Source organism: Salarias fasciatus, chromosome 1, assembly GCF_902148845.1.
Source record: "Salarias fasciatus chromosome 1, fSalaFa1.1, whole genome shotgun sequence".
NCBI classification, from domain to species: Eukaryota; Metazoa; Chordata; class Actinopteri; order Blenniiformes; family Blenniidae; genus Salarias; species Salarias fasciatus.
The window spans coordinates 6553931-6576933 of NC_043745.1; the positions used below are offsets into that span (position 1 = coordinate 6553931).

Genomic DNA, 23003 nt, shown 5'->3' on the forward strand with positions numbered 1-23003 from the left:
TGTAAAGACGGTTTGATTGGTCGATCGAGGAGCGCATGTGGCTTCAAAGTGGCGGCGCAAGCACATATTTGACACAGTGCCTTTTTTTTAATTCCTTTCCAACCTGCATTTAATCAGAGAGTCTAGTTCAAGACAGAGCTGGGGACAAAAACATCCACAGCAATAATGAAGGACACGCCGAACATGAGAGCCTGATTGTGAGACGGAATAACAAGTATCTCCGGCTACGTGCTGGACTTTATTGGCTTTTCTTGAGCGCGGCGACAGCACGCTCCTCATTCCATGTTCATTCAAATTGTTCTCAATGTTGTTTTTGTTGCGTATTTTTCTTCTTCTTTGCAGCTGCAGCAGCAACAACCTTGTTTTGTCCAATCGCTCTTTGGAATGTAGCTCAATCAAATGTGTATGGAAATATAAAATACCAGCTTTTTTTTTTTTAAAAAAAGTATACTCAAGACCTCAGAGGTAGAAATACTAGAAGAACATGCAAAATGTAAGAGGTGATTCACAACAATGATGACAAAAATCATCAATAAACGAGTTTTTTTTTATAATTTTCTGAATCATAAAATTAGTCTTTTCCCGATAAATTACAGCACTTTTTCAATTTAATTTAAATCAGAATGACTGAACATTAAACTCCTGTTTACACGACAATGTTTTCAACTGAACATGCAAAAACTTTCAAAGCGTTTTGGTTGTTCGTTTAGACAGGGACGGTGCTCGTAGTCACTGAAAATGTCTCGTCGTTCCAGGTTTCTGGTGCTCGTGTTGTGACGTCTTTCAAGTCTTGTCCTGCCCAATGAGACATGTTTGTCTCTGGCTCGTCGTTCTGGATCCCCTCTGGTTGTGTTTCAGTCCTCAGAGCTCAGTGGGACTAATCCAGATGATAAGTAACTCACTTTTGCCCTTATACGCCTCACGACGCGAACAGACAGCGGCGGCGTAATGGTCACTACTACAAGGGCCTCGTCGTGACAGAGAGATCCAGATCAATACTGCATCAACCTCAGACATCAGCACTGTGTGGAGCTAAAAGGACGATGCAGCTGCTGTGAGTTCAAGTCTCTCAGGTCCGCACAACGTGTCTTTTGTTTGCGTCTACATCAATATTAATAGAACTGTCCAAGAATGAAGCTTACTTTAGATCATGACCCTCATAACCGACCTCGCCCTCACCAGATCGACCTTCATTCGACTTCAGTACCGATCCTTTTACAGCCGGTGCAGATGTGAGGTTTTCACGTTGACTCGCGCAGGGTTTCAGTAACTGGCATCCGTCCAAAGCGGTTCTCAGCCTCCAGACAAACCAGCCGTTAAAGAATCCTGCATCCTGCCCTCCTGCCTCACGCGGGCCTGCGAAACAGCCGCAGCCGCATCTAATCTCTGAAGCAGCGCTCTTCAGACGGAGACTCCCCTCGGGCTCCCGTCCAGAGAGCAAAACACTGAGAGGGAGAGGCGAGGCGGGCCTGGGCTCTGTCAGCGGATTGATATCATAATTGACCCTCAGGAGCCGCTAACCCAGTGGTAACCCCTCCAGCTGACAGCGCCGCGTTCAGCCGGGTTCATCAGCCCATCCGTCTTCCACACACAACAGCACTATCAGACATTATTTTATAAATACCATCAGGCAGCGGCGGCTGCGGACGCTGTTTTGACATGAATTCCTGCAGAGGGAAGAAAGGAGGAAGATGAATCTAGCAGTTAAATACACCTTTCAGACCCATCCCCTTTTATAGAACAGTACTGGAAAAAAAAACGACTTTATTTATGTGTGAACAGAGACATTAGTCTTCTATATGTGAGAGTTCCACTGCAGTCTTGAAAAACCAATTCCAAAAAGTCAAGTAAATAAAAAAACAAGAAGTGATTTGAAATCATTTCAAGCTTATATTGTGTTTGCAACACAAAATATAAAAAGAAATGCTTCTGATAGGTGGTATTTTTCCTGAAATATGGCTTTATGAGAATCACAAATGATTGCTTTGTTTTTATTTATATCATCCCTGCCTTTTTTTTCCAGGGTTAAAATGTGTTTCTGTCACAAGGAGAAATCCTGAAATGAATACCAGCAGAAGACTCCTGCAGCACAAGATAACATGTGACAGGGACAAGCGGTAATTATTTTCAGCTCTGAAGGACATGTGATATCAGATTCCTGGAAGAATGCTGTCCAATAAAAATAAACAGCTGTTTTCTCTTTCTTGTCATTTTTCTATTAAGGCTTTTTTCCCCTTCTCTCAGCATATGGTATTGTTACGTTGACACGTTTCGCATCAAAAGGTGAGAGGAAATAGCTTTCCTTGAGAAGAATCATTTCTTATCTTTGCATACAGCAGTTTCCAGCTGCTGTGGAGACAGAACACAAAATATTTTAGGTCCTGACCAGTCGGACCACAACATTTTATTTATGTGTTAGAACACAGGCATGCATACAACAACGGTTTTGCATGACCTGGTCATAAAATGTGATTCTTCTTGCTTCGTATGCACAGCCGTTCGTGTACATGTCTTTGTTGAAGACGTCCATTAACAGTCACAGCGCCGCTGGTTTAACCTCCACTGGCTTCAGTCACCAAACACCTGCTTCTTCCACTTGCTGCCAGTCAGAGGAGTTTAGTTCTGTGTCGTGTGGCGAACTGGAGACTCGTCCAGGGCGGCTCCTGACCTCCAAGTGTCTCAGGCCTGGATTCAGCTGAGCAGCCCTGAATCCTGATGCTGCCTCCACCGTGCTTCACTATGGAGATGATGCTGTTAGGCTGAATGTGTTGATTTTTTTTTTTAAAGATAAATTGCCCCGAGTGTTCTTCCTCTACATTTATTTTGGTTTCATTTGTCATCTAAATGGTTTCCCAAGTTTCATTGTGCTTGATCAGTTTTTTTCCTGTATATTGAACCTTTATTGGAACAAAACGTCCTTCTTTCAATGTTAGCTGTATTTTGAGCCATGAGGCATGAAGATCCAACATTTTCCAGCAGCATAAAACAGTTGGCATTAAACAATTTGTGTTATTCTATCCTTTAATACAGAATACTGTGACAAGAATATTAAGTGTTGAAATATGAAAATTGCAGACAAATGGTGCTAATGAGAGAAAAACTGCATGAAGAATATCCTCTCATGTGTCAGCAACTGACTTTGGCCTTGTTCCCACTGTTGCATTGTGCTGGCAGTCAGACATCTGTCATTTAGAGTAGCCAGATTTAAGGTCCAGTGTGTCAGAAGTGCTCTGGTGATCATGTAAAATAACTGATTAGTGATTCATTCCACAGATTCACATGTGTGACCATCTTCTCTTGAAGACAGTCATTAAGGAGCATCCTGAGGCGTTAAAACACAAAAGCAATTTGGGATTTGCTTCTTACCCTAAAACATCTATATTTTTCATCCTGCTCCGGGTCAAGGAGACTTGAGGAAATCCCAGCTAACTACGAGCAAAAGTCTGCCGATTCATCACAAGGCAAACATCCACACAATCACACATCTGGGCAATGTAGGGTCTCCAATGGGTCTGATGCATGTTTTTGGATGAAAACCAGAGAACCTGGAGGAAAAGCATGCAAGTGTGCTCGGAAAAAAAAAAAAAACACACACACACACAGAAATATCCAGCCAGCATCTTATACATGATATTGTCACATGAGAAAAAAAACAAAAAAAAACAATAATGTTTTGCTTTAGCCAGAGTATGTGTCCCAGTCCTCTCCCCTTTTTCTCCAACTGTTAATCAACACTGAGCAGGAGAGGCAACATTTCAGAGACAGGTGTGATTGGAAGTGGACTGGTTGTCGTGGAGCTTCTACTGTGTTTACCTCACGAAAGTAGAATTAGCATAATCCAGCCAGTTGCAGCATTAGCCCTGTTTACACGACAATGTTTTCAAGCGAGCTGCGACTGAAAACGTTTCCTGAGGTGGGACTTTTCGAAAATGCTGTGACTCCATCTGTGTTGAAACAGGGGAAAATGCAACTTTTTGAATGCAGTGCAGTCGTGCAGTCTCACAGTCATGGTGAAAAGTGAAGCCTAAGTGGGTGATGAACGTTCATCGCCAGCGAAAACTGCAGATCCGACTGGGGAGGGAAGTTTTTCTGCCCCACATGCTTTTCTCTCATGTCAGATCTTAATGCTTGCTGAACGATCAAATAAAGTACTATAGTTCAATGTTATTTTGAACCATGGCTTTCATTTTGTCATATGGTCTGTAACTGTTTAACCAGATACCAGTTTTACACCAATACATGCATCCCATCATTTTTGCACCAACCTCAATTACATTTTATTAGAAGAAGACAGAAAGAAAGAAAAAGAAAAGAGTTTTATTAAAATATGTACTAATCTTATTCTCCATTTCCTATTTTTTTTCCATCATGAAAGAAGACGTGGTAGTAAAAGACCCCACCTCCGCAGAAACCCTTTCACAATGTGTGCAAATTACTTTAAAACATGATAGCAGAGACTGACTTTCTGAGTGTCAAATGAAACACATATCCTCCTCTGTTAATGTCTCGTCAAATCTGAATGGAGTAATAAGAACATTAGCATAGATTTCACCTTTCATTAGCTGACGAGAGCCGTCTTTGATATTCGCTGTGTGAAAATTGCACTCTAGAAATGAAAGACATTTTGGAAACTGTTGTTAATGAAATCATCGCCCTTTGTAAATGTCTGGCGACTCTTAGTGAGCAATGAGAGAACGGAGACAAGTGAATTTATAAAGTGATAACTGGGATTTTTTTTCTCATGCAAATTTACACTAATTACACGTCAAGAGCGTCACAAATCGAATAGATTAAAATTATTATATTCTTAAAAATCAACAGGTACATTTTTGACTCTTTTGTCAGTATATTCACTCACAGAGCGAAGCTGAATCCGTGCTATGAAGAAACCTGCTGAAGGCCATGGAGAACATATGAAGTATCAGCTCGGATTCAAACCCAGAGATTCTGACTGTGGGTTTATCTATACAGAGGGATGCTGTATTACTGCAGCACAAACAAAATGCTGAACCCCACAGTGCAGACTGGATGAGGGAGGTGAACGAGTTCGTCTGGTTTATTGACAGAAGCTGTGAGCAAGGAGGGAGTTCGGGACGAGGATCTGGGAGGCGGACTGTGATGTTATGCAACGTTAATGTTCTGTATCACATTAACAGTAAAGTGCATCCACAGTATTTAAGGTGTATTTGCAGCTTTCAGCTTCCCTTCATGAGAGCGCTCTGCTCATGTGTTTTGGAGTTTAAAGTTTGCAGGCACAAAGATCTAGATTATTCCTCCACTAACTGATGTAACTTCGGCCGACTTTATGAGTGAATCAGTCATTTTACTGACCCACACACTGCTGACAGCTCAGCTGAACAATCCATACTGAGGACCAACTACCACAAGAAACCGTCAACTGCAGGTAAACACTCATTTCTACTCAGTTGCACAAAATTGATGACAACACCATCAATTCCAATCCAACATCCAACCCTAGCCCAAAGTGAAGCAACCTTCACCTGACTACGTAGCATGATTTCTACTGGTGGTGACTCTGAAGCACATGTGCAGGCAAAAATTGGTAAAGATAGATCTGTTTTTCTTTTTGTGAAGATTAATATGGAGATCCAGAAACTCAGGCATTATGACCCAGCTGAAAATCTTCAATAGCTACACCAAAACTATCTTAACCTGCAGTACTGAGACCTGGAGGGGAACCAAAAACATCACAGACAGGGTCCAGGTGTTTGTTAACCGGTACCTGTGTTCCATCCTGGGGATCCATTGGTCTTTAAGAATCCATTATGAAGATCTATTAGTGATTACCAGCCAGGAAAGAATGGCTCAAAGAAGGATTGGATCAGGCACATGCTCAGGAAACCGCAGGACTGTGTGACAAGACAGGAGCTATTTTGGAACCAGTAGGTCAAGAGAAAACAGGGCCGCCGCAAATTGAGCTGGAAAGGGAACAGGAAGTGCATGGAACTGGGTCAGACTGGCATGAGAACGCCACAGTGGCTCCAGAGTGTTCAGTATAGTGGTGCTCATAAGAGGCGAAGAAGAAGGATATTCGAACAACTGTAGATGTATTGAGTAAAGTATATGTGAGCATGTTTAGTCACATGAGGTGTTTTTTTTGATTGGATCAAGTGGGATTGAGGAAAAAGTTTGCGCAATGTTTTCGAAAAATTTGACTTGTTTTCCTCAGAGATGGTGCGTCTGGCAGACCTGAAACCGAGGCTTTGCTCCACATTCTGCTACAGAAATCATTTGTTAGGCTGCGACGTCTCAGGTTAGGTGTCACGCTTATGAATATCCTGCAGAACTTCATCCTGCCTGCTCAACATCCCGGGCATATGGTGGTGAGAAAGCGGCACTGTTTTCCCCTGCTGGGTTTTTAATGGAAGCCTGGCCCAGACTGGCTCTCCGCAGTCTGTTTCATTCAAACACATTAGCCTATCTGGTAATGGCCACACTCCTCCAGGCTATGACAAATGCAGCCAACTTCCTGTCTACATACGGATATTAGAGACGGCGCTGAAACGGCGGCTCGTCTTCCCCCTCGTAAGGATTTCGAGTGCTCCGGCTATCTCTGCATTCGAGCGTCTGCCGGTGCCGCTGCTGTTTTTATGTCTCTCCCACTTGTCGACTGTGATAAAAAATATATTGTAATGACTTCCACTGCGCTGCGGAGTTGACTGGTGGAAGTGCTTTCAGAGATAGGAGTGTCAAGTGTTGTGAAGCAAACTAATCTGCATTAACAAACGCAAACAGAAGTGTTTGCTGCTGATGTGTGTTATTTGTTTTCTATTCATATATTTAAAAAAAAAATGCCAACGGCAACTGAAGTATGATTAATGATTTGAGGTCTGAGCAATAAGAGACACTTATGGGAGGAATCAGAACGGTCTGACGCAATGACGAGAAATGTGTCTCTGTCACTGGCGATCGCAGGACTGTGGAAACAAGCGCCGGCCACAGGACCAGTTACCACTGTCACATCACACACATCTCACACACAAGCTGTTTAAATAACAAATACACAAGCATGCGTCAGTGATCACAGCTCTGTTTGACTTACCGACTTTGTTGTTGGTTTTCTTTCTTCACTGTGTGTTATAGTTTCCCGTTCGTCCCTTCTGTATCCGACCCCCCTCTTTTTTTTCGGATAATTTCTAACTACACATTTCCTCCCCTCCCCTCATTACCCTTAATGGTATGTCTGTCTGTGCTGGTGCATGTCCTCCTCCTCCAAACGTCGCATCGTTTTAGGTTGAACGATATCATCAAAGATATATTCATGGTTGTTAGTACATTCAGTTTTGAAAAAACACGATTAAAATTAAGAAAAAGGGTGACAGGGGCAATTACTGTGCTCCTTTTTATATTTAATGCACTTTTTTTTCCATATTATTTGTGTGAAAACTGCTGTAGGAGTAAACATTGATTGAGTTGAAAACACACACGTGCACACACAGTTGTTTTTGGGAATGGTAGAATGAAGTGTGCTTGTACTTTACATTACCAACAAACCATGCCGACAAATATTTAAGTGAACGGGTACGACTCCTCTGAACTCCATTCCAGATTTTAGGCCACAGATTATAAACTATACACAGAACAAGAGGAACCAACTGTGTTATCCTTCTGGAAATGATGCTGAGAGATGGTCGGTCAGTGAAGTTTTCCTTGCTAAATGTGGGAAAGCCAGATGATGATGACCAGACAAAACTGTTTGTTTCCAAAACCGGCCGACGACGACGAGCGTCCTGTCTGGGAACAGGAAGCAGTAAAGCGACACACGGCGGCCATGATCAGAGCTTCAGTGGTGGGCTGAGACACTACTGGAGGTTTATTGAAGTACTGGTACATGTGGTATTCAGTGAGAAACGTGTGAGCAGTAGACCACCATGGCAAAGAATAATAATGAGATTATAGCCTCAGTAATGCTTTGATGGTTCTTCATATGTTAGTTATTTGGTGTTTGTCTGTCTGCGGGACATCAAAACAAGGAAAATATCTAGTATGACACCACTTACTGTTTAAGATTTAAATATAGAGCTGAGCACGAAAATCCAGCAGTGTTTCAAAATAGGACTACTTGGACTCTAAAAGGATTATATTGTGTTATAAAACCGACCAGGGATAAACACCCCAACGACATGATGCTCCCACATGTTGGAACTGATACTGACGGTTTCTTCTTCCAGATCTCTTTGAGTCAAGGCTGATCACTTCGGTCCTGTTTCCATCAAACTGAAGAATTCTGTTATTTTTTTTCCCCTGGACGCTGAGCAGGCTTTCACCTGTTTCTCATTGATGGGAGACTTGAGGGAGACTTGAGTTGGATGGCTCTTCCATAACACAGTCTGTCTCAGATCTCGGGGCATTTTTCGAAATGACTGCAGTCAATAGAGTCTGTAATGAAATCAAATATTATCAAAAGTGTTTCCAAGTGAGTTTTAGAATGAAACTTGTAAATATTGTGTTGTAGTGCCTCCTAAAGCTCTGTCAGTGTTCACTGACAGGAGAAGTTATATATGCATACATGTTTCAATGACGCTGGCAGAGGTGTCATTTCTTCTTACGGATGTGATTTATTTAGTAAAGTATGAGCTGCAGTGATGGCAGAAACATTGTCAGTAAATAAAGAAAAGGTTGCCGAGTATCTCAATGAATCTGATAAAATTTTTAACATATTGTTTTGACATAGAATAAGTTTCAGTTTAGAAAATGAATACACTAAAAATCTCAATCACTTATACATAAAAATAAAAATAACTAATGTCTACACAGCTGATGTAATAGGAAAGTTATCAAGAGACGTCTGTGTTGTGTTTTAATTGCTTTAATGGAAAACAATTTATTATAAGCTTGAATTCAATTTTTAACAATCATTTCTATATGCTTTTAAATTTTGCTTCATGACAATGAATCAAATGTAAGTGGAAATTATTAGGTGTATCTTTATTACCAAATTAACCAGAATCACTCTATCCTGGTATGAAATTTTAATATCATAGTCTTTAAAAGCAGGAGAAAGTCTGGACATGAGACTCTTTGTCTCTGGTTGTCAGAGATCCATCACAGTCATTTAACTTTTTTTTTTTTTTTTTTTTGCACAGGTTAAAATAAAGATTGGCTGTTTTGAATCAGAAGCGGTTCACAGGTTAACAATTAAGTCCATCCTGTAAAACATGGTCGCGGTATCATCATGCTGTGGACGGGTGCTTTGCTGCCTCCAAGGACCTGTTTACATTACAATGTCTCTAGTTGTATTTTCATTCCAGATAAGTTTCATAATAATGCGGCAACATTTTGACAGCAATGTCTGTTTACATGAAAACAGTAGCAAACCTGAAAGCAGTGTAGTTAGCATGCCAGGCTGCTAGTTTGTGCTCACAGACAACAATATGTTAGAAACATTAAGAGTAACCAGTACCTGGACATTCGTATGGACAGACGACCACCTTGGATTGCTATTCCGAGTGACTCTCAGCTATAAAGCTACTGACTCCCAGGAGGACTTCCCTCTTCATCGAGCCTTCATTAGATTAAGGTGACATTGAAAACATGCCCCCCAGGACCCGGCGTCCCCACCTCTGTTCTCCATGGAGACGTTTGGAGACTTTTATTGCTCTCAAAGCCATCTCATATTACTCACTGCTCACGGTAAATGTACCCAGGGAACATTTTCTATTTGTTCTCCAACACTGTGGCCCCGGTGGCTCACAGCGCTGGTAGGGGCTCCGTCCAGGTACTAGCAGGCAGTAAACACCCTGGCACTAATGTTTAAGCAGAGCTTGCTGGGAATGAGTGCTGACAAAAACACACAGCTGTGTTGTGGGATCAGAGGAAAAGCTCGATTGCTCCCTTTTCCAAGCCCACAGCACTGGGAATGAAGTGGTGGAGCAGGTTCAGTCTTTTTATACTGGAAGTCTGAGTTTTACACCTGAGCCTGTGTGTACAGATGACTGTAATGGCTTCATCTGCTGAGGAAACTCAGGACTTTCAGCATCAGCAAGGATTTTTGAATACTATTCAGAATGTGACTAATGCAATCTTCATCTTCAATACTGTCTCAATACAAGACAAACCAGCTGATCTCAAACCCCTTTAATCTGTAGTTGTAAGAATATCTGGTTTAAATAGTTTTCCATTGATTTTTAGAATGCATTGAAGTTAACCTGTGGTGTTCAACTTCTTTACTGTACTTTATCGCATGCTAAGTGAGGTTAGTAAACGAGGAAAGACTCTGACCCCTCAGTCAATAATGCCCTTTATCTTAACACATTGAAAAAATTAGGTGGCAACTTTTCGCTTTTCCTTTTGATAGTGACTTTTTAATTATCTGATTAATTGGGATCAAGAGTGAAGTCTTGTCTATTCATTCTTCTTTTTTTAGGAGACCTGATGCCCAAGTGATTGAGGTTTCTTTGTATTTATCTGTGAAAAGTATAGCAGATATTATGAATATATCATCAGTAATACTACATGTTTTTCTCACAATCAATAACTGAAAGCAATTATACTAATTATATGTGAAACGGGAAATATCTGTAACATTACAAATATCGAATTCTCTCACTTCATCTGCATCTCCGTCTATAATATTATAGAAAAACATCAATAAAACGAATAAAACGAGACACGTGAAACTCAGAGGTGGAGACTTTCTGTAGAACCAGACTCAGAGGAGGATTCTTTAAAGAAATAAACTTTCATAGCCCTCAACACAGATGAACACTCAAATTTTAACAGATTGGAACAGAAGTACTTTATTAATCCTACAGGAAAACTCCGCAATAGAACATAAATATAATATTGTGGAGATCGCGGAAGGATTCTAATCTAAAGAACAAGAACAAATTAATTTATTAAACATTATTAAATACAAGGCTTAACAGTGCCAAGCATGGAGCAATGGATGGAACAAAAAAAGATAAAGAAAAGAAAAGCTCGAGACCTTATTCTTTTACTCACGAGCATCTGTATTTATTTTCTGTGTTCTATATTTGACTAAATTTGTTTTGATTTCTCTCTTGGTTATTTCCTAAAAGCTGTCACGTGACTTTATTCACCTGCTCTGGTTGTCTTTTTCTATGTTTTATAATATGAGGGTGAAAGAAAATTAAATGTCCTTTTATTATTATAATTTGAAATGTGTGTTTGATATGAGTTTGCAGTGAGGGGGTCGGAAGGTAAACCGGAAGTGAGTGTGAACCGGAACACCGGCTCCATTCAGAGGAATGGCTGCTCCCTCTTAGCACAACATTAGCGGCTCACGCTGAGGAGCAGCTGGGAATGAGCGCCACGGGCGGATTTATCCCATCTCGACTGGTCGGAGCTGAGGTCACTGCTGCGGAAAACCATGGACTTAACCGCCACCTTGTAGCTATCCCGTGAACTCCGCGAAATCCCCGGTTTTCGCCGCCTGCCGTTGGCTAGCGCGTTAGCCGCCACAGAGCTCGCTCCTCCCGCCGCCGCGCCTCCAGACAAGCCGTTCATGCTCCACTGGGTTCCGGCCGCCTTCCCAACCAGTCAGAGCACCGGGGAGCCCCGCGTCTAAATGCCCGAGGAAGGCCCCAGGATGAACGGCTTTTCTATCGGCGAGCTGTGCTGGCTCTTCTGCTGTCCGCCCTGTCCCAGCCGCATCGCGGCCAAGCTGGCCTTCCTGCCCCCGGAGCCCACCTACTCCCTGCACACCGACGCCGACGGAGCCACCAGCCTGCGCCTGACCGAGCGGGCGGACTGGCAGTACTCCCAGCGGGAGCTGGACGCCGTGGAGGTGTTCACCACCCGCTCCGGCCGGGGGAACCGGGTCGGCTGCATGTTCGTGCGCTGCGCCCCGAACAGCCGCTACACGCTGCTCTTCTCCCACGGGAACGCCGTGGACCTGGGCCAGATGTGCAGCTTCTACATCGGCCTCGGGTCCAGGATCAACTGCAACGTGTTCTCCTACGACTACTCCGGGTACGGGGTCAGCACCGGGAAGCCGTCCGAGAAGAACCTGTACGCGGACATCGAGGCCGCCTGGCAGGTGCTCAGGAACAAGTGAGTGGAGGGTTGGGGTCAGCAGACATCTGTTCATGTGAATCACTTCAAACCCACAGTGGCCAGACAATATGGAGAGTTTCTACAAGTTCCCATTTACCTGAAGTCGTTAAAAGCCAGCACAGCACACCTTTGTACTTGTTATATGATCTGAAGATATAAAATAAGCTATAAAACTTTCTGAACACGTCATTCAGCTTCATATCAGCTGATTGCCTGCTGACCTGCATTAGAAAACTGTTGAAAGTTATTATTCCAACACATTTTCAAGCAATCCAAATAGTTTTTGGTTTCCCATGAGGCCGATGCACCTGTGGCTCGGTTGGTCGAATGGTTGTCTCTTTGATCGGAAGGTTGCAGGTTTGATTCCCCGTCTCCCTCGTTCACACCTGGCACTATCATGCATTTCAAGTGATCCAGCCCTGACGTGGGCGGCTTACACTCCTTCGTATCATGCATTTCAGGCAAATCACTTGAGTTTGGATTGTCTTGCTACCTCCGTCACTTCCGTTAAAAGGTCAAGGACCTCAGTTTGTCTTGGGCATCCTCTGCTGGGGCTGCTGTAAGGCACCGTGTCTCTGCAGACCCGCTGCAGATGGGTGGATGCAAGCACTCATCCAGCATGAGGACCAGGGTCATGGGGCACTGGTTCAAATCCCAGGTGTTGAAGGGTTAAAGGCAGGAAACACCATGGCTCTCAAAACAGAGACACACAGGCATCTATGGCATGTATTAATAAACGCACTTTTGAGGTTTGATGCTTTTTTCTAGTGTGAGTATATCTGCTCTGAGAGTATCAAAGTTGAACTTTCTAAAGAGACACTCGAGGGAAAAAAAGCTGAAATGTTGCTCTGTACAGCACTATTTGGAAAATCTCATTATGAAGCATTTTTTTCTTCAGTCACTGAGAACCACATGCAGAACTATATGCAGTGCAACAGTTCACGTCAGCATGTGAAGCCTGCACATTTCAGAGTCCATATTACAAGACAAAATCTATATTTTAGAAAACAATATAACTTCAAGATCCATGAGATCAAGCATGGGGAAAGGGGAATAAAGGGTAAGATTTAAATTTCATAAGGGGAAATGTTTCAGTTGTTAGAGTGAAGTAAGAAGAGTGAACTATAACTTATTCATGAACCAAATGTATTGTTTTTTGGCGAATGAAGTGTCTAAAGAGCAGACTAGTGCACGTCTATAAACTGATGGTTCAGATCATCAGACCTCGGGAAAGTGGTCATGCGATTGCATCCAAACAAGTCTCTAACCCCCCAAGCGCATGAAAAACCACTGCACAAACAAAAGTTTGTGTGTTCTGGAGTAGGAGATGAAGAGAAAATGTGAGAGCGCATCAGGAGCCATCAGAGTGAGAAGAGACATTCATTCAGGGTCTGTGTATAAAAGTTGCATATCTTTTTACAAGATGTTGCACATCAAAGTGCACGGCCGTTTCGCCTGGGTCAGAGTGTAGACAGTTACACATCGAGTCCAGAGTATTAAGAGTCTTAGCTGACTTCAATATTTCCATCCTCCGATATTTTAATGTGGGCGAGATGTGCTTCAGCGGCTTTCTGGTTTGTCAGATTAATGAGCAGGGCTGTTAAAAACTCGACCGTAACCCCCATTACCTGTCACTTTTTTAATAACATGACTTATTTTAGATCAATTCCAAATTAATTTACTTTTATCTTTAAATAGTTTAGCATGCAGAACAAGTTTATAGATTAAGGCCTTGGCGAGTGTGAAGATACTGACACTGCTTCTCAAACCAGCAGGAAAATAACCGAGGCAGTAAAGATTTTAATTTCTCACAGTGACAGCTGAGGCCAGTGATGCCACTGCTCCAGCCTGAACTCAAACCTCTCTCCCACTCTGCGTGGACTCGGACCGGGTGCTAGCGGGCGTCTAGGCTAATTATCGGCGAGCTAAAGTTTTACAAGGTTAAAAACTCCACAAAATACTCCCTGATGTGACTTTAACTGGCCACCAACATGCTCCGGCTCTTTTTTTAGCTTTTCAGAATGTTAGCATGCAGATTATTTATTAATGTCATGGTCGGACCAGGTGCTAACGCAGCTTTACAAATGCCTCTTGACTTCTATCGCAGTTGCAATACAGCCGACCAAACCACTTGGCAAATTGTAAAAATTTCCAAGAAAATCATTTTTCAATAAATTTCTCAGGAATAAAACACAGTACTGAGACACAAGCTGAGATATCAGTCATGCAAACTTTTGACAATCTCTATGACTTGTACTTACAGCTCTGCCTGTGTGTATGAAGTTACTATATTATTGTCAAAGAATCCTATATATTTAAAAAAAGCTACTATATTTAGCTTTCCTGGACAGGATCATGCTGTTTTCTGACTCCAAACGTTGGGTGTCTGGAATGATACGGCCCATTTTTCTGAGGAAATGGACTTGGTTCAATAGTAAAAGTCAAACTAAACAAAGAAAAATATCACCCTGCTCACATTTTCAATGCAGACTTCCAACAGAACCACGTTCTGTGCAACTCAAAACAAACCCCCTGCCTTTATGTGGGAGAGTGAGTGCTTTGTTCTCTGGCCACGAGGTAACGGTGTTAGAAATCAATGATGCAACAAGTGTTGCACCCAATAGCAAACCGCTAATGTAGGAAATGTTCAAAACTGGAGCCAAATCCAGCTGTCAGTTATAAATCCAAACAGTATGTCAACCTTTTTTCTTCTTCTTACAACTAGGAATTCCCACTGTGATCTTTTTGAAAGCTCTAATTAAATTGGCCCTCACTGTTTTCATGCGCTGCATTGACAGATGGCTCTCTATTTTTATTTCCTAAATAAATCATCTAAAATATAGACAAAAATCAGTGAATGTACTTTTGTTTGCTGTCTCCGATCCCACATGGGGCTTCATCAGTCAGCGGGACTTTATTTTCCATCCATCCTCTAAAAGGCTGGTGTGTCTTCGCCCAGTCCAACAGTTTGGGTTTGGTTGCTCTCATGAGGAGCAGTTTGGAAACACCACTCATGTTCTGAGCCCATGAGCAGGCGTTTGTCTTTGAGCAGGCCAGTGTGCTTTTCCAGTCGAAGCCTTGTTTGCGTGATGCTGTTGTCTTTCAGAGAGCAGCGATTCTATCGCGTCTCTTTGTGTTTTGAACCTGAAAAAGGCTTGTTTTGACACTTGGACGTAGTTGTGACGCCGTGTTTCCACTAACACACTGCTACTCGGTAAACATGTAGTGTTGATCTGTCATGCAAGCGCTTTGACAGCCGCCTCATACTTATCCTCTGTACCATCTTTACATGGCTCCCGCATTTACATTATCTTGGACTGCCCATGAAGAAGAATGTAAACAGATGTAAGAAAGTAATTTGTTACAGTTCTGCTGCTGGATCAAGGGAATGATAAACAACTTTTGATAATTGATCAGCAGAGTCGGCACACATTAATTTTCTCTGTCAGATAATCTATTTATCTGGAGCTACACGAGCCCTTAAATGTCTGCATCAATGCACACAGACACATTGTTGTCTTTCCTAAAGCTTCTCAAGCTTTACTTTGCATTGATAAATTTGTAGTGACAAGAAAATATGAAAATGTTTGTTTACTGCGAGCACTGGTCTCCACCTCCGCCAGAAGCATTCACAAACAGTGTATGTTTAACCTGATATCACACTAGATATTTCAGTGTTTCTTTTCTATTGTTCAACACAGTTGTCTGACATTAACAGTGATGTTGGTAAAATGTAAGTGAACAAGTTGGAAGTCCTCTGGGAGCAATAAGCTGAAGCTGAAGCTCTTCCTGCTGCAGCTGATCAGAGGTGCACAACACTCAGGAGGATTCTTGGACTATTTTTCCTTACAGAACTGCTTCAGCTCTGCCAGATTGTTTGCTGCAGTGTTTCTGCCGTGCGCGGCTCCCAGAGCTCATTCCACAGCATCTCTTTTCGGATGCTGTTACACAAGGCTCATCCGGGGAGACATGCAGTCACACACTTACAACAGCCGCTCATTTTGGGACGCTTTTACCCTAAAAAATAAAAATACTGGCGAGGATTGAAAATGGCACCAGGAAGAAGAGAGTCCTGCTCATTGATTGACCGAAAACTGAAATTCGTCCCATCCAGCCTTCTTCACACACCCCTCAAAAAAAAAAAAAAAAAAAGTCACATACAACAAATAAGGGCGCCATGACAAATTTGCACTCCTCTGAGGTTTTTGTGTTGACATTTGTTTTTTAGCCTCATTATTCTTTCATAAGAAGCAGCCTCATATGAGCATGAACATGGCAATGGAATCCGCGTGCCACCATCCTTTCATGAGACGATCTAAGAGACATAACTGTTCTTGTGGGTATCCACAAGTCACTGCAGTGTATGCTCGTCTGACCGAGTGCGGGTAAGAGCAGGCATCTTGTCTGCACACAAGACATTTCCCTAAGTTTTTCTTAGCTGCCTCGGCTGTTGGCTTTAGGTTTTTTTTTTTCCCTACTCAAACAGTACCACATGCTTCACCACAGTCTTTGGTGCAGTGAGGACCGAATACAGGAAGTCAACCAGGGTTCAAATGAAATTGAACCAAAACACACATTTTTAAGTGGACTAAAGTTTTGCCTGTTTGGTTCAAGCTAGCACAAATGCGGATGAGTTTTCCCACCTGCAGAAATGAAGTGGTTTGTCTGAGGAATTGAGCTGTGGTTTGCTTGAAGCAGATCAAACAGAGACTCGTATGAAACTGTCATAAATTCAGCTCTAAACTCTGACTCGATTCTCCCTAACGGTGGATCATCTTTTCTTAGGGATTTCATTATAGGTTTTTTTTCCCCCCATTATTCAGCCTCCAGATACACTGATAACTTGAGGGAAATATCCAAAGTGGCCCATGTTGCTGCCTCCGCCATGCTTGCAACTATCAAGTTGTGTTTTTTCTCTTTTTAACATATGCAATCCTGACTGTTTCCTTCAAAGTGTTAAATATCTTTTGAGATGTTTTTCCAGTTGTTGTGCTGTGTCAAGCTTCAGAAATGTCGACGTTCCTCTGTAATGTTCCTCCATGGACAGAATGACTGCAGTCTGTTTTTACTGACTGAACTTCCAGTTCTCTAATTCCTGACTCCTAATCATCTCTTTTGAGAGTCATTAGTGTAAAGTTTTACCCACTCCTAGAATGACTAATGGCTCTGTGCATAGATTACTCGTAATCTGTGAGTTGTTTGTGTCGCAGTAGGTTAAACATGGGATTTCTGCCCTCGTTTGGTGTTGATCCTGTAGCGAGGAAGCTGTGAATCAAACACCTTTTATGGGATCAATAAAGTTGTGGTTGAATCACGTCAAGGTGCAAAACCACCATTTATGTTTCAACATGTCTGCATAAGATATAATATTGCTGTGGTGTTAAGTCAGTCTCTTCTTTGTAGTTAGTCTTCGCAGCCTGAGATCCAGGTTTGAATCCAGGATGAGTCTTTCTGTGTATCGTTCGCATGTCTTCCTTGTGCCTAGGAGGCCTTTCTCTGTGTGCTCCGGCTTCCTGATGCAAACCAAGCACATGCTTGTAATGTTAATGAGTGACTTCAGATCAGCTCTACGCCTGAATTGGTTACAGAGCAGATCATATGTTTTCTCACCAAGGAACTTTTCAGAGGCTTTATACACAAACTGTAGAGCAGAGCTCATCACAGCCGCAGAAGTGGAGTTGATTGCTGCTTTCTGCAGCTTGTTTAACTTTTTTTGCTGAGAGTTTGAATGTTATGATAGGCTATCAGCGCAGCTGTTCCATTCTCTTACTTATTACTGGTAATCAGGCGAAAGGCTGTTCTGTATTCCATAGATGATTTAGCACATTTACAGCTTCCATATTCTGAACATGTTTGAAATTAATGTTCCATTTGAAAGTAAGTCTAAATGCCTCTGAAAGGAAACCAACAGGATTTCTTCCCACCTCGCTTCAAAATGAAACATTTCATTGTTCCCTAATCCTCTGGGGAGCAACCTGCCCGAGCATAAAACTCGGTTAATCATCAGCCTCTCCTCGGGGAAGTGAAGCACCTGAGGAGCAACTTTATGTTTATTCAATATCTTTTTAATCACGTTTTGTGCCAAGTCATTAAGTGCGTGGCCTCGGACAGGATTTGATTTCATGGTGTCCCGTAAGCAGAGCCTTCAGGGCTCTGTTATGTCGCTGGAGCTGCAGAGATAATGCTTTGTTTCAACCGCCATCAGTTTTAAAACGCTGAATGGCTTTTCTGTACTTTTACTTTCTCTTTTGAAAGAGCACGTCCCCACTGGAGACGCGCCGTTTCGTGCAGTCCTGCACGTCACTTTGCACTGTGATGGAGTTCGTTTTTAGTGGCAGTGATAAGTATGAGAGAGATCTTTAAATCAATAAGCGTAATCTGTTTTCTAATCACCATGTGATCACGTCATGGCAGGGTCTTGCATCAGTCCTTGTTGATTGGCATTGCAGAAGCTTCATCAGTGATGGCAGATTTTAAGGTTGGTGAGTGATGCTGCACGTTGCCCAGCGTAGTTTGCGTTGGCAGAATAGACTCTGCATTAATGATGTGTCATGGTCCAGATCGGCTGAAAGGAGGTAATGCAACCAATCAGTTGCTTTTGCCCCACCTGTATTTCTCATTTGGACAAAGGATCGCGGCATAGTTCGCAAGGACAGTTTTCTCTATCTTCAATCAAAATAAGCTCACAAGTGAGAGAGAATGAAAAATATAGCAGTTGGACGACGAACTGCAGTTCAACCAAGTGATACAGAAATGATAAATTTCGTAGCATTAACAGCAGCTTAACATCTTTATTCAATAACAATGCCTGTTTTTATGTACATTTTCTTGCAGTGGTATATATATATATATATATATATATATATATATATATATATATATATATATATATATATATATATATATATACATATTAAAAAAATAACTAATTTACTCTGTATTTCAGTGTTTTATTCTAGTTGAAAAACAGATTTTTTTTTTTTTTTTTAAGAAGAAAGATATATGAATTCTTGTAAGTATAAGTTCTGTGTTCCTGCACTTTAAACACAAATAATTACAAATAGCTCGAGTAGCTTAAGAAATAAGGGGAGGCGGTGATGGTAGTGTCTTCAATATGGATTTAGTGTCTAAAATGTGGTTGACATGCAGATCTGTATCAATCCAAGGTTTCCAGCAACCTTGGAATGTTTCTTGGTCAAATCTTATAATTGACGTCAGTTTCTCCATTACAGAGATATTGTGGGTCACATTAATCCATTCTTCAACCGTAGGAATGTCTGTTCTCCGCCACTTTCCTGTGAGTTCTCTCTTGCTTGCTGTCAACAGAATATTGAACATATACTTCTTTTCAAAACCCAAACTGTGTTTGATCTTATTCCAAGATATAATGTCTCAAAACAAAATGATATTGTTACTTCCGAAACTTTGTCCACAATACTTTTTATTTCCCCCCAGTACTGTTGGAGTAATGGACATCTCCACATTATATGATAATGATTCACTTTTCACCCCCCACAGGACTCCAGCATAACCTCCTTTATTGACTAAGCCCCCCTGTGATGGCATTTTAAAGAACCGTATGATGTTTTTCCACTGAATTTCTCTGCAGAACAGAGCACTGCATTGCATTTGTTTTTTGATTTATGTGTGAGATAGAAAGGCTTCTTGTACTTTTTTTTTTTTTGTTCAGCAAAAGTCTTTGGGTTGTTGATGGATTGTTGAAGCCTGAATACAAGCGCCAGAAGGAAAAGGCTAAAGTTCGTCTAGCAGCTGATGACACTACAGCTTCAATAAATACAAATAATGTTGAGGTAGACGAATGGACCAGTCCTCCGTCTATCCATCCGTCCGTCCATCATATACTGCTTCATCCTGTTGAGGGTCGTGGAGTGGCCCATTCATGACTGGTGGATCGTCAGTATTATCTACTTAAAGGGATACTTCAACATTTTTGAAAATTGGCCAATTTAGCGCAATTCCTTAGTCATTTCGAACAGCATACTTACTTTTTTTGTGAGGGCGAGCTATTGTTTATTCAGAGGTGAGTCGGGGAAGGTTTTCAGGACTTACACAATGGAAGTGAATGGTATTTTTGGTTCCCCTCGTCAAACTCATCAAATGCAAAATCCAACAACCCCAAAACACTTTGGTGGACACGTTATAATCCGCACATTCACTATGCTGTGAAATATTAATGCAAAGATTGCTAAGACGGAACTACTTACTAAACATGGCGTCTGGGCGTAGTGATTTCAAAAGAAAAAGTAGTTCCCAGTATTTGCTTCAGTGTCATAACGCTACAATATTATTTGTTGGTGTTCCACAGCGTAGTGAATGTGCGGATTATAACGTGTCCACCAAAGTGTTTTGGGGTTGTTGGATTTCGTATTTGATGAGTTTGACGAGGGGGAACAAAAATACCCTTCACTTCCATTGTGTCCGTCCCGAAAACCTTCCCCGACTCGCCTCTGAATAAACAACAGCTCGCCCTCACAAAAAAAGTAAGTGTGCTGTTCGAAATGACTAAGGAATTGCGCTAAATGGGCCAATTTGCCAAAATGTTGAAGTATCCCTCTAAGTGCTTGTATTTTTGGTATATGCTATTATCATAGCACTCAAAAAACTGGATATCACATGTTGGTGGAACATTGAGATCTGCCTTGTCGACATTCACCCTCGGACATGCTTTTTCTTTCCTTTTGTTACGATGTGGTGGAATTGTAATCGTGTTTCCAGTGTTAGCACACGTGGGGCTAGCAGGCAACTGCAGACATAGAATACAGCTGCTGATTAAAAAAAAAGTTATTTCTTCGAATTCAAGACGCTATTACTAAACGCAGTATTGTAAAATTCACCTCAATTGTTTTGGTTTGTTTGTTTTTTGGGTGCGCCAATGATCTCGAGGCTACCCATTAACCGGCTCTGTGAAGTCATTGATCTGCACACGCTGAAACACTAAGCCAATGTTTTCTGGTTGACTCACCCTGGTAGCTGTTATTTATTGAGACAATGTGTTAAAGGAATATTTTTCCAAGGCCTGTGCATTTAGTGGAGTCTGAGAATTCGAATAATTGTGGCTCTTAAAGGACATCCCTTAGTGGTTCTTTGATGTTGCAGTGTGTTTGGCCTGCTCCCTGGTTCCTTCTCCTTTGGGAGTAATGATGAGCTGTTGGCTGTGTTTTGTTAATGACTGTATTTTCAGGCAGCCTTGTTTAGAGCCTATTTGCGATGTGCTTCACGTCTCAGAAATGGATGTTGTTTTCATCCCTCACTATTTTGCCTCCGGCAATCTACCTGAGTGCCTCAGGCGTCAGCCTGGGCGTCCCCACCACCTTGGCCTATTTACTCGCCATAATCAGAAGTGATTTGTAATACGGCTTGTCACTTTGTCTCCTAAAACCTTTTTATGCGGCGCACCAACAAGGCTTTGATATAGTCGAATGATCTAAGCTAAATAGCAGCTCTGATTTAAGCAGCGCTGATCAAGGAACCAGTGACATCATGTCTGCTGAAAGAATTCTCTCCCACAGCTTCTCTGCCCTTTTGTGTCCGTCAGTAACTTTCTTCTTGTTTTCCAGAGGTAGGTCAGCCACACATAACAGGTTAGACCCCCAACCACTGGTCCTGGTTAACCACAGCTATGGTTTTTCTGTCTTTCTTTCTTTCTTTTTTCTTTTTTTGAATATCATCACTACCAGCAAATTGTTGTTTACTGAGATAAAGGCCCTTCCTGAACAGTTAAGGATGTGGAGCTCCTGTTTGTTTCCCATTTGGGAACATAATTACATCTGGATCAGCACTGAACCGTGGCTCACGGAACAAAAAACATGTTCAGTGTGTTGGAAACATTTCTGATTGTAGTGCTACGTTCTTCTGAATGCTGTCTATGCTGGAGGAAACAAAACAAAACAGTTTTTGCATTCATCACATCATTTCAAACTGGAAATGTGTGTGAGGGTATTCAGGAAAGTTGTTCTTGAGCTAGCATATTCTTCGTACTCACAGGCAAAACTGTGGCAGAGATGTATGCACAAGTCATTGAAAAGGTCAGAATCCTCAAAGCGCTCAGAAACCAAAGAAAAGCTTCGTACAAAGATATCACACTGCATGCAGCTCAGTTAAGAACCCTTGAAGTTGTTAATGAGGCTTCCCATATGCCTCGGATCTTCAGACTGCGGTGTAATTTTCTCAGAAAAACCTTTGAGTTGTGTTCCAAGTCACCACTTACATCCATGTGAGTGGTTCTTGGTCGAGCATCTCTGAGAATAATGGTGTAATTTTATACCCGCAGGTGGCACTTCAGCAGAGCTGTATGTAAAAGTCACTGAAATGGTTAAAAATAAAACTAACAGTGAATTATTTTCATCTAACTTGTCGCACCACCTGCAGCTGTCACAGTTTACTTTTACTGACTGGAAGTGCAACACTGCAAGTTCAAACTTTGATTTTTCCATCTAGAGGTTGAGTTTTCTCCCACTTTGACTTTGACCACTTCAGAACCCAGATGTTGGATCACAGGTGGACCACACTGTCCATCTGTGATTGCAGCGGGACACATTTACACGATGTGTTGTTACTTGGATCACACGCCACCTGTTCGGTTTGAAAGCTCTTCACAGATGCATGGACCTGTTCAATAACAGCCGCATCTATAAGCTGGGTTTTCAGCTTTCCATTTCCTCTGCTTCCATTTGAAGACCTTTTACTTCATTGCTCTTATTGCCTATCTGGATTTTTCCATGGAGTTTCTACCAAGTTTATTTAAAGAAGCCTTTTTTTCCTTTTTTTTTTTTTTTTTTTTTTTACAAAAAAAAAAAAAATACTGGCTTAAGTGTGCACATGGAAACATTGTGCTCCTTCTCCATCTGCGTGGCTATTTCTGTGGAGATTTCCGTTCACATTCTTCAATGTTTTGGAAAGTTTTGGTTGTGAACACAGTGCTTCTGTTTTGCTTCAGGAGATGA

The 23003-nt window shown here is 41.8% G+C and overlaps 1 protein-coding gene across 1 annotated transcript in view; it reads left to right on the forward strand.

Annotated features, from left to right (window-relative positions):
* Nucleotides 1–11220: 11220 nt before the first annotated feature.
* The window catches only part of abhd17c (abhydrolase domain containing 17C, depalmitoylase), a 36434-nt gene continuing 24651 nt past the window's right edge, over nucleotides 11221–23003 (forward strand). Inside the window, exon 1 of the mRNA XM_030097952.1 lies at nucleotides 11221–12036. Within this exon, the coding sequence (XP_029953812.1) occupies nucleotides 11552–12036 (485 nt within the window). The 5' untranslated portion in view covers nucleotides 11221–11551. The remainder of the gene's footprint in view (nucleotides 12037–23003) is intronic.